Source organism: Nilaparvata lugens, chromosome 5 (assembly GCF_014356525.2).
Source record: "Nilaparvata lugens isolate BPH chromosome 5, ASM1435652v1, whole genome shotgun sequence".
In the NCBI taxonomy this organism is placed as follows: Eukaryota; Metazoa; Arthropoda; class Insecta; order Hemiptera; family Delphacidae; genus Nilaparvata; species Nilaparvata lugens.
In genome coordinates, this window is record NC_052508.1 from 10147657 (window position 1) to 10164370 (window position 16714).

The window sequence follows — 16714 nt, forward strand, 5'->3', positions numbered from 1 at the left end:
TTTCTGACAAAACAATAGAAGAATTCGTTACAGTATTGACATTAATCAAGAGTCCAGGCTGATGCAACATTCAATAGGAATTTGATCATATAATTCAATAAGAATTCAATGAATATGATTCTAATCAACTGAACAATAGTACTAGTAGAGCTGCAGCCTTTCTGACAAAACAATAGGAGAATTCGTTACAGTATTGACATTAATCAAGAGTCCTGGCTGATGCAACATTCAATAGGAATTTGATCATAATTGAATAGGAATTCAATCAATAGGATTCCAATCAACTGAACAATAGTACTAGTGAATTCGCAGCCTTTCCGACAACACAATAGAAGAATTCGTTACAGTATTGACATTAATCAAGAGTCCTGGCTGACGCAACATCCAATAGGAATTTGATCATATAATTCAATAAGAATTCAATCAATAGGATTCCAATCAACTGAACAATAGTACTAGTAGAGCTGCAGCCTTTCTGACAAAACAATAGGAGAATTCGTTACAGTATTGACATTAATCAAGAGTCCTGGCTGATGCAACATTCAATAGGAATTCGATCATAATTGAATAGGAATTCAATCAATAGGATTCCAATCAACTGAACAATAGTACTAATGAATTCACAGCCTTTCCGACAACACAATAGAAGAATTCGTTACAGTATTGACATTAATCAAGAGTCCTGGCTGACGCAACATTCAATAGGAATTTGATCATATAATTCAATAAGAATTCAATCAATAGGATTCTAATCAACTGAACAATAGTACTAGTGGATTCGCAGTCTGCCTGACAAAACAATGCAAGAATTCGTTATAGTATTGACATTAATCAAGAGTCCTGGCAGACGCAACATTCAATAGGAATTTGATCATAATTGAATAGGAATTCAATCAATAGGATTCTAATCAACTGAACAATAGTACTAGTGGATTCGCAGCCTTTCTGACAAAACAATAGGAGAATTCGTTACAGTATTGACATTAATCAAGAGTCCTGGCTGACGCAACATTCAATATGAATTTGATCATAATTCAATCGATATTCAATTGAAATCCAATAGGATTCTAATCAACTGAACAATAGAACTGATGATTATCCACAGCTCCTGCGACAATCCAGTAGTTGAATTTTGATATAATATGGCTACCTCGACATCAAAAAATACAATCAAGTTATCTGTACTCGACAATTTTTCAGTTTCATTCTTTAATAGTTATTTGTGCAACTAGTGCGCAAAGTGACAGTTTGCTGCACCGGAAGAAACGTTTACGCATGAGCCGTAGGTGTGGGTGGAATGGTTTCTTGAGTGCAGCAGAGGAACTTTGCTCATGTATTTCACATTAAATTTTTTGTACAGCTACCGTTGAATATGAGGAGTGATTGATTATGGGTGAAATGATGGCTGAAATACATAGAATGTTAGTCTGTATAATTTTGTTATTAATATCAACTTAAATTTATTTTAAACTTGATAATCCAATTGAAAATTAATAATTGATAATTTATTCAAATCAAAAATTTAATTAATCCACTTTATTTGAAAATTTGAATAATTTTGAGTAAATCTTAATTTCTGAATAATTTTCCAACCAATCAATTAATAAATAGAAAAAATATTATTTGAAATAATGAATAATTGATAATATTCAAAATGTATAATCAATGAGTTCGCATTCAAAATACACCCCAACAATGTCAACAGCTGATCGGGATGGCTGCAAGATGATACTTAATACTTTGTTGAGAGTACGCAAAGTAATACTTTGCGCACTAGAGTGGGAAAGTGATTTTTTGCGTTCTGCAATCAGTGCAGGAATGGTCACTTTTCAAGGTAACTGTAGGAAATAGTATATTTCGCACCTAGGGCAGAAAATGAGATTTCTCCGGCTCGAAATCGGTTTTCAAGTCCGAGGCCGTAGGCCGAGGATTAGAAAAGATTGAGAGCCGGAAAAACATTTTTGCCCGTGGTGCGAACGCTATTTATATATATATATATATATATATATATATATATATATATATATATATATATAATATATATATATATATTGTGTATTTTTGTGTGTGGCGAAAAATAGCGTTCGCACTACGAACTGAAAATGTATTGAAGTGAGTATTGAAAAGTATTGATATGAATTGAAAATGTATGGAAATTAGTAGCTTTGTATAAATAGTCTCTGCCTATTTGCTTTTTTCACAGTTCTTCTACATAGTTCTCATAGCATCTGCGTTGGTTGTCATGATGATGTCTCCGGTTCTTGCCAACTTGGGCCCGGTTCGAGCCTGACTGCTAGTAACATAATATCCCCAGGATTGAAGTAGCAGTGTCCAATCAATTTTTCCGCGATTTAAATCTTCAACTTGGTTCCAACCTAACAAAGTCAACTCAACTTAATGCCAACCTGACAAAATTATTAATTTAGTTGCCAGTTAACAACTGTTTCGAAGAGGTACTCTGTCTAGATATAGTTCTATAGTAACATATGATATGGAAATTTCAATTATATTAAGAGATTGGGAGAAGAAGAATATACATGCTAAAAGACGAACTTTAAACCTTGAAAACCACCCTTAGAGTTAAAATATTGCCAAAAGATTTCTCAGTGCGCCTCTAAAGGGCCAACTGAACATACCTACCAAATTTGAACGTTTTTGGTCCGGTAGATTTTTAGTTTTGCGAGTGAGTGAGTCAGTCAGTCAGTCAGTGAGTGAGTGCCATTTCGCTTATATATATATAGATTCTGCTATCAATTACTGCAAACTGCTGCCGCTTTATCAATCTGCAATCCTTACCGCTGCTCTGATTGACTCTACAATATTTTAGATGCTGAAGAGGTAGATAAATAAAAGGATTCTAAATATTGCACAAGACAATATAGTACCGACACCAATCAAACTCGCTACCATCTGACAAAGGGGTCAGCAGTGTGAGATAATACCGAGTATGATCAACGACGGTATTTTAGTTAGAATTCCTTATACTTTCTATGATTTGTACAACTGCTTAGGCTTAGTTCTATGACCCTGTGTTTCAGTCAATTTGACTTTAGTGTGTTGAACCATTTGAATAAATCTTGAGAACGTAATATTTCTGAATAATGATCAATACTATAATAATTATATCGATAATGATCAATACTATAGAAGCGATAATGATCAATACTATATATCGCTGATTTGTCCAACTCATTCATTGAAGAATATAGTTGGTTGATAATTTTATTAATTTGTCAATAATAATAAAAATACTAGTACAAGATTGGTCATGCATGGGGACAGGATTGTAAATGAAAGGTACACCATTCAACAAATAAAGCATATAATTACATTGTCATAGTCCAGCCTCACGTTGAAGCGTCATGTGTCACAGATCCGCTCCATGGGGAGGACATGTGTCATAATCTTACTCCAAGGGGGGGGGACACGGAAATATATAATTTGAATTATAAGACAAAAAACTAAGATTATAATCGTTCAACCATGAGTACGATTTCTTCGTATAGTAGGTCTTACCTTGTGTTGGCGAATATTGCAGCCTATTTTGCTCTGTGGAGGGGGGTGGATATACAGTAAAAAGGAATTAATAATTAAAATGGTTGGGTTAAATAAAATGATTGAACAATTACAGTATTTGAGGTTATGACTTAACGGTAGGTAGTTGTAGGTTAGGTTGACCAGCCTTTGTTTAACTGGATTGTCGGTATCATTTAATTCAGAGTATCTAAGTAGAATGACTGGTGTATGGATTGAACAGATTGAAAAGTTAATTTGCTCAATAGAGGGTTTGGCGGTCTACAAAGGTAGCCGAAGTAAGGGATCTGAATTTCTGACCTTACGCTGTGAGTGGTTATATTGTAGTGAGATGGAATTAAATCCAATTTAATAATAAAATGCAGTTCAACTTGAATCTGCTGAGTGTAAATTATGCTGTCACTAGGATCAGACAGAGATAGTAATTTTGGAGTGAACTTTTTCTCCAAATGATGACTAATATATTAGAATCCAATAATTGTGCCGTAGTTTGGAAAGATATTAGACCGCATGAAACAACAGACAGAATGGCAAATCCATGCGAACCAGGTCTCTGATAAGTACTATAGGTTGTATGAAGGCAAAATGCTGAACCAAAATAGTAAATATTTCGAGTACCGAGTTTAATTCTAATGTTGTCTATACGATCTATTACCTCTCCTTGCGACGTTGATCGGCTGATAATGCAGGATTCACTTCACCTCGGTGTGGTAGGCTAGTGGGAGTCGATTTATTATTTGATTCTGCGGGATATTCCCAATAAAAAGATTTATTACTTGATAAGAAAATCGACCACCATTTACCACCAGAAGAAATAATAGTCTAATAATAGATACTATACTCGATAATGTCTGACTATTGCAAAACAGGCTGTGTCCTGCACGATCAATATGTGTCAGTCGAGAAAGAACGAATTTGGAGGTGTAATGAAGTAAACCCAGTTTAATGAAACGGTAAAATGGATATATTCTGAAAGATATACTTTTACAGCAAATATTGAATAAATAATGAACAGATTTTACAAATTATGATTTTTAATCGATATAGAATGAATATTGGTTGATAGCGGATCTGAATCTTTAAATTATGAATATTATGTAAAAATTCGGTACTCTTTGATTGAACAAAATAAAATGGATAATAGCCCTTGGAAAGGGTCATAAACTGCACTAGTTAAATAGGCAAAAATAAGTTAATACAAAACTATGATTCAGAAAATGGAACAAATTAATAATTAAAATTATTCTCAGGGTGTGGTTTCGCCTAAGGAAAATAGACCTTTTGGCTAAGTACAGCTTGGATATTTAAATTTATTTAATACTATAAAAATCAATTATGATAACTTTCGTACCCTTAAAACTATAGTCATGACTTTTCTTAAATGGACGAATTTGTACGCTGTGCAATTTTCGTAGATTTATGGGGATCCCCTTTTATATATTCGAATAACTTACGTAGACTTTTGTTTCCGTTTTTGGTTTTCGAAATATATTCGGCCGTAGAATATATCGTTCCGGCTGGATCCTTCCGCGTGGCGAAAAAACGTTGAACAGACTTCACTGATGAAATTTCGGGGTTTATTTAAATGAAATTGGAAATCTTAATATCACAATTGTTATAGGAACTCTGGAACAACTTTTTTTTTAAACAGAAAGACAAAGATTGAATTACATTAAACAGAAATTAAAGCTTTTGAACAATTAATATGTGGACTAGGTCTGCATCCTACCGATGATTCTTGCAAAATGGCCTCGAGTCTTCCTCTTCTAATTTCCACTAGTGTTTCTTCTTCGAATTTATCTTGCCAAATTTACATATTAATTCGGGATTGGTCAGATTCTGTGACGTAACCAATACGCTGAATGGGTGGTGTCAATGTGTCCAACTTTAAAGCTTTTGAATAGGGCGAAATTCCTGATTTTAAGTTGTTCCAAATTATCATTTAGTTCATATAATTATAATAATACACAAATAAATAATAGAATTCGTCTATGATGATATGCATTTGTAATTAGCTTCGACGGATAGCTAATGATTATAGAACATAGACATGCTTTTATAACATAGAGTAGACATAATATAAGAATATATATGCTTATAATAATAACGAACATAATAATGAATAAATATTTCTTTTTTTGTTTATGGTTTTTTTTTTATATGTTAGCCTATCGACCCTCAATCATCATATATGGCTAAGCCAATTGTCTACATATATCTAACAAGTATATTTTTATGATAGTTCAATAATAAATATTCAGGCCTATTCAGCATAGAAATTAAAATATAAAAATGAAAAATTTAATATTATATAATTTTTATGATCGATTATTAGTCGAACTGCCTTCTCAATTTGCTACTTGTTAACAAGTTAGCTTTGGTCTGTTTTGGGGTTATGATTTGTTTCAAAACTAACCTTCAAATATGGTGTTACTGATCAAATGAATAAACATACAAACATATATGGTTTTTCCGTTGACGAATTTTGAAAGGTATATAATAAATTACTGATTTATTTATTTCATACTTTGTAGGGTAGATAACAGTCGTCTATCCACCTCAGATAAGATTGGAGTGTTTTTCGGTGATAGCATTTATTTTGTCTCATAACGGCCTATAAATAAATCTATATATAGTTTGAGGGCTGTACAATCTTTGGTACATCACAATATATGGAATTAATGAGCAAGAATAAAATATGCAACAACAAATATAAAAACAATTATGAGAAAGTAAGTGTGTGTGAGAGAGAGAGTGTGAGATAGAGAGAATGAGATTGTTTGATTCGCTGCTTTTTTTAAAACCTCTTGCATTGAAAAAATATTCTGCCGTTATAATTATTGCCTGTATTGAATTATAAAATTACGTGTCTTATGGAATAATATCACCGATCGTGTTCAAGATCGAATTTATAGAGTAGAGAATTGTTCCAGAAATGCTTAACAAGCTTGAAAATACTGGAATTAAAGTTGACAGAAATAGAAATAATTGTCTAAAAACATCAAAACCTAATCGGAAAGATTGTGGTATCTGAAAAGATTTTGATTGCTAACTGAATGTTGAGAAGAGAAATCATATATGTTTGTCAGTTTTTAGCTAAATCATTCAATATTTCATTTTATCGATAGTGTAGTGAGATTTTCTTGGAAAAAAATTGTTGGTAATTTCACTATCTACAGCTCAAAAATCGGGTGTGGCGCACTCACACTACTTTCCTTGCCGTTATGAAAATTGATCAACTGACGCTAGTGTTCACGCGCATCTCAAGTCTACTATTTTAAGATCTGAGCCAGCTGGTGACAGGACAATAGCGCCGCAGACACACGAAGTCTGCTATCTCTTCATAGTGAATGGTTTAATAGAATCAACAGTTGCCAACAGTTTGCAATTGAATAATCTTATTTTCTTGAATTGTGAGCTTATTTTCAATTTTAAGGTAAAAATGTTACTGAACATTAATTGTAGAGACTTTTATGCTCAATCTTTTCCACTCGAATTTTTTTGTTCAAATTGAATCTGAAGCATGATAATTGGGAATCTAAAATCAAACTTTGTATAGATGGGCCGGTGCTCCTGATGTTTTTACAGATATCGGACTTGTGGCAGTTGATAGAGCTTTTCAATGACTTCTTTAGGTATGAATTTGATCAAAATCGTTGGAGCCGTTTCCGAGAAAATCGCGAAAACCCTGTTTTTGACAACATTTTCGCCATTTTATCCGCCATCTTGAATTGCATTTGATCGAAATTGTTCGTGTCGGATTCTTATAGTATAGACTAAGGACCTTAAGCTCCAAATTCAAGTAAATCCGTTAATTGGGAGATGAGATATCGTGTACACAGACGCACATACATCATAAGGTGCGTACAGATATACGCGCCGCGAACATGAGCAATTCACTCTTAATCAGCTTACTATATCTGTATTTTTACAGAAACGGTAAGATACAGATATAAAAAGCTTGGCATCAGCTGATTAAAGTGAATTGCTCATGTTCGCGGCGCGTATATCTGTACGCACCTATACACACACACACACACACACAAACACCCACACACACACACACACACACACACACACATACAGACCAATACCCAAAAACCACTTTTTTGACTCAGGGGACCTTGAAACGTACATAAATTTAGAAATTGGGGTACCTTAATTTTTTTCGGAAAGCAATACTTTCCTTACCTATGGTAATAGGACAAGGAAAGTAAAGCGCGTCAATAGATCGATTCAAGTTTTTCACTTCGACTAGCATTTTAGGCACACTTCGCAATTGGCCAAACTTTTACGCCAAGGCACATGATTCGTCGATCGTGAAGGCAAGTCGGCGGGCTTATATATTATACTCTTATATTTACAACATTGATTACTGAATAAGACAGTTCTTCAATATTCATTCTACATCTACCAATATATTTCTTCACTCAGGTGAGCGAGAAGAATAATAAGAATTTTAAAAGTCCTAACTACTATCCCCTGTGCTAAGGGGGTGCGGATGGTTTGGAAGTACCATATTTTGGCTTTTTGCACATATCTCGAACAATATGCGTCTTCCGAAAATTGTATTGCATTTCAAAATTGAAGCTTTTAGATTAGCATACAAGTTTCATTTGTAACATTTTTCCATGTCTCTCATAGTTTTCAAGATATGAGCTCTCGAATGTGTCACATTTTCAAGAAAACCCTTCCGGCTCCGATTTTTTCATCTTTTTGGCCTTATAACTTTTTAAAAATTGACTGAAAAAATCCGTGCTAATCATGAGCTCATAGAGCATTACATTCTCTTCAATTTGATGTATTATTTCTTTATATTACGCATCTCCCGACGATTGTTGCAGCTGTTATATTGTTGAGTGTAAAATCTTCAGTTTAACAACGATAGATCAATAAATTATATTGAAAGGGAAATTTGGAGGGAGCGTTTGGAACACAATATTTGACTCTGCAGCTTTGTTTGGACTACTCAGAAGGTAAACATTTCAAAAGTCCTCATTCCTACCCCTCGTGCGATGGAGACATACGAGGTCTGCAATATCTTCATAGTGAATGATCTAATAGAATCAACACTTGCCGACAGTTTGCAATTGAATAATCATTTTTTATCGAATTTCAAGCTTATTTTCAATTTTAGGTGAAAATGTTACTGAACATTAATTGAAGAGATTTTCATGCTCAATCTTTTCCACCTAAAGAGAAGCATGATAATTGGGAATCTCTATCTGAAGCATGATAATTGGGAATCTGAAAATCAAACTTTGCATAGATGAGGCGAAGCTCCTGAAATTTCTACAGATATATGAGACTTGTGGCAGTTGGTAGATCTTATCAATAACTTCTCAAGGTATAAATTTGATCAAAATCTTGGAGCCGTTTTCGAGAAAATCGCGAAAAACCCTGTTTTCGACAAAATTTTTGCCATTTTAGCCGCCATCCTGATTTGCATTTGATTGAAATTGTTCGTGTCGGATCCTTATATTGTAAGGACCTTATGTTCCAAATTTTAAGTCATTCCGTTGATTGTGAGGTGAGATATCGTGTACACAGACACATATACACTCATACACACAAACACACACATACTGACCAATACCCAAAAACCACTTTTTTGGACTCAGGGGACCTTGAAACGTATAGAACTTTAGAAATTGGGGTACCTGAATTTTTTTTCGGAAAGCATAACTTTCCTTACCTATGGTAATAGGGCAAGGAAAGTAATAAGTCAAATGCGTGTTTTCAACTTTATGTGTCGACTCTGCAACCTAAGTACCTTTCTCAAGTTTTTGATGACAACATTCATGATAATTTGACAGATGTTCTATGGTCAGTCATAGAATAATTATCTTTTCTTCTTCTCCCATGTAGTCAGGCTAGCATGATGCAAACTAGAAAAACAACATAACTTTCATAATGGAAATTCTGAGACCTAATGATAGATTAAAGAAGCCTGAAAAATATTTGAGATTTGATCTGTGTTTTTGTGTTAATTACGTTTACTAATTCCTTGCTGATCGAAGTGTGAGTGACAATACATGTTTACAACTTAATCTTCAGAACATAATTTTTCATGTTGAGAGAAGGTAATGTCTTAAATTGTTATTCTCATTTGGAGAAAAATGGTGCTATAGCTGTGCAATTTACATTTGATTAACTTACATTCTGATGTTATTTCAGTATTGGCGAGAAACCAAACGGTACCTGGGATAGAGATTTGTATTTGATGCAGAATATTGCTGCAATATAAGACGAATAGCATTGTGAATTTTGTGAAATCATAATCTTGAAAAATGTATGGAGGTTTGCAATACACGCCCCAGTTACAAGCCAGCTTCCAACTGCAATGGTTAGCTGTAATAATGGTAAGAATCTCTGGTGGTCATAAAGGTCAGTGGTGGCGACCCTGTATGGGATTCCATGTGGGAGACAAGTGGTTTGCCACAAGCTCTGTTTGTTTCCTTGGTATGGACGAAAGGGGTAAATTACATGATACAATAATTGCATCTTGGCTAGTCTCCCCTGCGTATCTAATTTATGTAGCAAGTGGCTTCTACACGTTGAATACATCTAATCCCCACATTTTCGCTACAAATAATATGTATGAAGTACATAAGTTCCACGTGATGCAGGAATACAAAGAGTTTCGTAAATATTTAAATGGGAATTTTGTCATGTTCAGTGTGGGTAGGCATCCTTACGGTATAACCAATGCACCACTCAGCACCAAGAAATTCAACATTGAAGAAATGAATGAAGAAGACTGTTATATGATAGGTTATGACGATCAAAAGGATACAAATATTTTTCCAAAATTTCAACCTTCCGTACGTGTATTAAATTTGAAAGGAATGCTGAACGATTGTTCTAGCTCTAGGAATAGTCCCCCCAAGTACACGAGCAAAGACAGATTCGGTTTCTGTGCACAGACTACAGGTGATGTGGGTGTTTGTATCCACGATGTGGGTGCTCCTGTAGTCTGCAATAATGTTGTGCAGGGTATGTTGTACAGAGTGGGGGCACCGGACTGCCCCATGAATGGGAGGGGATGGCGTAATAAGTTGCGTGGAGGAGCAATTTTTGAAAATGAATTCCCACACCTGCCAAAGAACCCTCTCTCTGATAGTGATTCAGCAAATGGGTTTTTAGACATCAGTCTCTACAAAGAATCATTTGAGAAATATTTGAGAAACGAAGATAATGAGGACTTTAAAGATGAGGACAAATATGTGTTGTATAAAGCTAAGGAATGGTCTGATGCTCCGATTAGTGCCGAGATGACACTTGCGACCAGGCCGTTTCCCGATTGGGAGATGTCGACGCTGGTTTTCGAGGAGTGGCCAATCACCATGGAGACAACCACTCTACCCGATGACTATTATTATGAGGACAATGCAAATCCAAAACAGAAAATTGTGCAATTAGAAGGAGAGGAAGCTGTGGATGACGAATATTCGGATGATCAGATGGGGGAAGATATGAAATGTCAATACAGTCACTCTCACACTCTCCAACATGCTATGGAAATATGGCCCATTCTCCTCATCAATTTATTGATTCTCTAATTTTGTTCTCATATTCATGTCTACAAGAATTAAACCTTTGCAAAGATGTTGAATTGAACCACTGAGTTAATTTTAACTCTACTATGATTCTGTTAAAAATATTTTTCTCGTTAATTTTTGTTCAGCTGTTCATGTGATTTTACTTTGCAATACATGTTACAGAAAATGTACTCTTGATTGATTTGATTGAGTACTTTATCCATGTAGATTACAATATATATTGGCTTTTACACTTATATAAAATAGCTTACAATACAGCAAAATTATAGATGAATTTACATAATATAGACTAAGAAAATAATTATTGAACTGTATATGATACGAAAAAAGCAATTTGTAATAGCTATAGATAATATCGATCAGCATCTACATAAATTGGCGGAGCTTTGGACATATCAATGTCCATTCTTCGGGAAGAATATCCAAAATATCCTTCCCACTATCTCTCTACCAAAATTGTGCACTCTCTTGCACAGATTGTAGGAAATATTTATTTATTAGAACAGTCACAAACACGATATTTGGAAAGAGAAACAGGCAATTGCCCAAAACTTCTTCAATTCCTTGATTTTGGCACATAAATAGTTCAAAGTGAGGTTAAGTTTAAAATTTGTGTTTTCACCAAAGATTAACACTCAGAGAATACGTATTCGAGATATGACTGATGAATTTTGAATTTCGAAGGGTTGATATTGAAATAAATCCTGTTTCAGAATGGAGTATTCCACTCATTTATCTAGTTATCAACCCGTTCTATTTAGCTCTGACACTTTTCACAAAATTTGAATTAAATATCGTCACAAATACGGATACAGTTGTAATATCCATTCAAAAACTATCGTATTAAGATACATTCCACTTGGATGTTACATAAGGCACCCTTTTCAACGTAAATCACAGTTTTTGGTTCACATTGGGCCCGTTCTGTGTACATGGAATGTGGTTAATTGTTCGATTCACAATTTACCAAAAGTGAAGGTCTAAGATTCAAGTCGACGGTTTGACATTTCTCTTAATGTTCAAATGTTTATATGTTTATATGTTGCGCATTTATACGGCGAAACGCAGTCATAGATTTTCATGAAAAATTTGACAGGTATGTTCCTTTCTAAATTGCGCGTCGACATATATACAAGGTTTTTGGAAACTTTCCATTCCAACAATAATATAAAAGGGGAAAGGAGCCTCCTTCATACGTCAATATTAGAGTAAAAATCAGACTATAGAATTAATCATTCTTATAAATCAGTTGTTGAGTGGATTATAAATTGTATGCCATGACGCATGCAATTCAATATCTCAATGTGACTTGGTAAAAAATCAGCAGCTGTGTAGACTATGTTTTGCATGCCTCATTGAATGCAATTTTTATGCACTATTAAATAAACTATTAATTGCCTGCAATAACGCATGCAATTAATAACTAAAATGACATAGTATTGTCACTCGAACTATCTCTGCTATGAACGTGTCCTATTGCCAGTATGTCTTGAAGGAGATTAGCTTTTGATGTAAGCATTTTTGATACCTCAACCCCAACAGCCATTAGCCGTTTTCACACCGATAGCTCGCCGACACGACATACAGACAGGATTTACTGTGATTGACAGTATAAGAGGAGGCTGCGGTTTATACCTTCGCGAGGACTACTGTTCACTGAACTACTAGTATTCATTGCATCAATTACATCAATTTTATCATGTAATTCATTCTCTATACTGCATTGTACATTCATTCATTACATTAATTACAATATATACTGTGGAGGTTACATTCTATAATCACTGGATTCAAGTAGACGGTTTTGCATTTTTCTTTATAAATATGCATTCATGTTCATATGTATACTCGTGCTTCGCGCGCTAGGTAGAGGGCATCGCTAGCCCCCTGCACTCCCAGTGTTCCCTTTTCGTACTTCGTGCTCCAATCGACTGTACAGGGGTGGGTAGTAGCTTCCGCGCTGTATATTGAATACATAAACCATTTCCAACCACACAAAGACCTCATGCAAATCAGAAACCACAATTATTTACCACTTGCGATTCGGCTATGCATAATTTCCGAATTTCCCCAACACTAAAAAATGCCCCGAATTGTAATATGCATTAGACACAATAACTTGATTCGGAAATTCGAGAGAACACGGACAATAGCCATTATTGGGCTCGATTCCCAACAATAGATTGCAAACAATAGTCAACGCTAAAACGGCTATTGTGAACAAATGTGGCCTAATGTTTGAATATCGTGACATTGTTTTGTATTTCATTGGCAAATGGAACTTTGGAATTCCAGTTGTGAGAATCTACCTGTTCTAGTGAGAGAAATCAGCCGATTAAAGCTCGGGACACATATAACCGCACCGAGCCCGTGCCGAGGGCCGAGCTACGTCCGTTACACGGTGATGGTGGTAGGAGAACACACATATCCGTGCGACAGCCGAGCGGCAGCAGTGTCACAGTTCTGTAGTGCTACTGTGGTCTGATTTCTGAATGTGTTAAACTATTGTTAATAATATAACACTATTAAAGCTTGTTACATCCGATTTAAAATAATTACCTGTAGACGATGAGAATCATAGTGCTGGTATATATTTCGGTGAATAACAATACTACAATCATTAGTCATGTATTGGAAATATATATCAGCAATAAAATTGTTATCTTCTGCTTTATAAATTGATTAGATTTTAATTAATTTTCTTCTCCTTTATGTATCTAAACGTAATTAGTTTCAAATTTGAAATTTAAGACACAGTCACGGGTTCCTTCTCTTATACTTTTCGTTTTTTATTTTATTATTTATTATATTATGTCTATCATACCTTTGGCTTGACTTATTATTTGGTTATACTTCTACATTTGGTTTAACTTTTTCGTTCAACCATATTTCTCATCACTCTGATCCTAAAAAACTGGAAAATTTCGTATCTCCAATAATTGTTCACTCTCCATGTTGAACGAGCCCGCACCGTCTCCGTCAAAAAGTAAACTGAACTAGTCGGTGACGGCGCGGACAACAAACACGGTGACGGTGCTGACGCGGTCAGGAAATTGAAGAAGTTTTGGGCAATAGCCTGTTTTTTTCTTTCCGACTATTGTATATTGTTTGCTCTAATGAATAAATAAATAAATTGAAGTATGGATGAGGTAGGAGGAAAAAGATAATTATAGAACAAGATAGTAAAAATGCGGAATAAGGCTAGGCGCATACCAGTTAGTCACGACAAGACAAGACATGATCAGACACGTTTAGTCACAATACTTCACATAGTTGCTTATGAAGACATGTCTAATTGCAATGACTTATCAGTGTGAGTTGCACTTGAACTGGTGAAATACAGGAATAATTATCGCATTACCTTGGACTTTGTCACCTATAAGGACTACCATATTATTTTATCTACCAATGTTATTACATTAGTGTCATATTACATTGGAAATATATAAATAAATATATGAATATATATTGATCCAGAGAGAAATGTAAAAGGGAACGGGACGATAAACTGGAACAGCTAAATGAGATAAACGTACAGCAGAACAAACTGTCCACCTGTATGTATTTGTAAGTTCACTACAATATTTCAGCTGAGACAAATAATCTGGACCAAAATAATCTATTGAATATCTTCACTCTATGATTTTAGCTCTATGAGTTTTGTATGGAAGGGATAATAATTAATTTTGTGGCAGAAAGTGTCGGTTTCAAGTACGTTTTCCTCCCGCTAGCTGCGCCACACGTTTGAATGAGGGCTTTCGAGCTTCAGTAAACTTCCTCTAGAATGCGCTCAGTGTGTTCCGCTAAGTGAAGGACTGGAGGTATTGATTTAAGCCTGGTTTTCACTAGTAGAGTTAGTGATCGAGTAACTGGCATATTAACTCTTAGAGTTAACTCTTGCAAGCTAACTCTACACCACTTACTTGGTCGATTAACTGTTTTCATATAATTGAGAATATGAGTAGATAGAGTGTAGTAGGTAGAGAGTGTTGTCTAGTGAACAGAACTAACCTTAAAGTGTTGATACTTTTTAATAAATTAACACTTAATAAATTAATAAATTGAAACGTTTTTATATATTCATACTTTCTAATAGATAGCAATACTTCTTAAACCTGATAGCCTATGGCACGACTCTACTCTACTAGCTTGAGACTCGACTGAGTCACTGTCAATGTAGTTGTGGAACCGTTCCTTAATGGAATAGAAGAACAACACATTATGTTGTCATATTTATTCATGTTGTCAATATTCTACATAGTTTAATTTGGTACAGGACTGTTTGGTCATTAAACCGTACAGAATGGTCCTGTGCCAAATAGAACTGTATAGAATTTGACAACATATTATGTGTGTTTTTATTTCATAGCTTGAGACTGTTTTCATTAGCATGGTAGTGGCAGAGTAGAGTGAGAAACGGTGGTGGGGGAAGGTGAGTGGTAGAGTACTATCCCAACTGCACTCTACTTAAAACTAGTACTGTACCATGACTCTACTCTATCATGATAGTTTTTATTGGGAGAGTTCACAAGATAGTTAGTACTCGTCCAGATAACTTGGTACCTAGCTCCACTAATGAAAACCAGGCTTTAGCCATAGAATGAAACAATCTTCATAATTGTATAATCTTTTTGTATGTTTTCTCCACAGTCTATGTGAGAGGAAATGATATTAACAAAGTACTGGATCATGTTCATGAATAGAATAGATTATGTTTGATTTGAAGACGCTCTATCCATTCATTCATGGAAATTGCAATAATACTTGTACTTGCTGGTTTATGCTCTTATTCACAATAAGAATGAAAAAACAAATTATTCATCCAATATTATTATTTAACGAAAATCCTAAATAAATGCTGTAAATCACCCCGAAGACTTCAGCTACTGCAGACATTGACAACAGGGTTGACAGCTAGATGGAAATTCGATGAGAACTACTATCCAAAAATTAGTTGTCAGCCCGGGAATCGAACCCGGTACCTCCTGTCAAATTATTTATCATTACACTATATCATGAGTATAATCAGGATAGAGTTATTCTAAAACTGGATAAAATAGCAGTCTGACTCACCTTTGATGAAATCGACGGCCATCTCGAGTCCATAGGTGTCTTTGTCACAGTCGTCCAGCACATGTGCACCCAGCTGGAACATGGACTCCGGGCGCGCGTTGATCACATCCAGCGTGTACAGCATCACCTCTAGTGCCTGCACCCCGCCCTCGGGCATGATCGGACCACACGTGATGGTTTCCTCTCGCTCGTGAACCATCATCAGTCCGCCCAGAATCAAATCTCCCGCCATTTCGGCCGCCATCTTGACTGGCCACACCTTCTGCAGCGAGCTTTGGTTGCTGGTCGACTGGTGGTCGAAGCCTGGTGCATCGTTCAGCGGAAATGGAATCGTAAGATCGGAGTGTTTTTGAAGATGTTCTGATGAGGAATACTGGAGATATTTACAAATTGTTTTTGAACAGATTTTGCTGAAGGTGAACCAGGAAAATTGATGTAATGTCTTTGGAGATGCTCTGATGGAGGCGAACCGGGAAAATTGATGGAAGGTTTTTGAACAACCTCTGCTGACGGTGTACCAAGAAAATTGGTGTGATGTTCTTTGA

The 16714-nt window shown here is 35.3% G+C and overlaps 2 protein-coding genes across 2 annotated transcripts in view; one reads left to right on the forward strand and one right to left on the reverse strand.

Annotated features, from left to right (window-relative positions):
* Positions 1–16507, reverse strand: part of LOC111055390 (metabotropic glutamate receptor 2) — a gene marked incomplete in the record, with an annotated part of 483092 nt that extends 466585 nt beyond the window's left edge. Inside the window, 1 exon segment of the mRNA XM_039427649.1 lies at positions 16170–16507. Within this exon segment, the coding sequence (XP_039283583.1) occupies positions 16170–16413 (244 nt within the window).
* Positions 9470–11152, forward strand: LOC120351234. Its single transcript, XM_039427650.1, has 2 exons — positions 9470–9617; positions 9712–11152. The coding sequence occupies exon 2, from the start codon at positions 9825–9827 to the stop codon at positions 11094–11096; it is 1272 nt and encodes a 423-aa protein (XP_039283584.1). The 5' UTR covers positions 9470–9617; positions 9712–9824; the 3' UTR covers positions 11097–11152.
* Positions 16508–16714: the final 207 nt, after the last annotated feature.

Coding starts and splice junctions, on each gene's coding strand:
- LOC120351234 (XM_039427650.1), top strand. CDS start 9,825: ATGTATGGAGGTTTGCAATACACGCCCCAGTTACAAGCCAGCTTCCAA.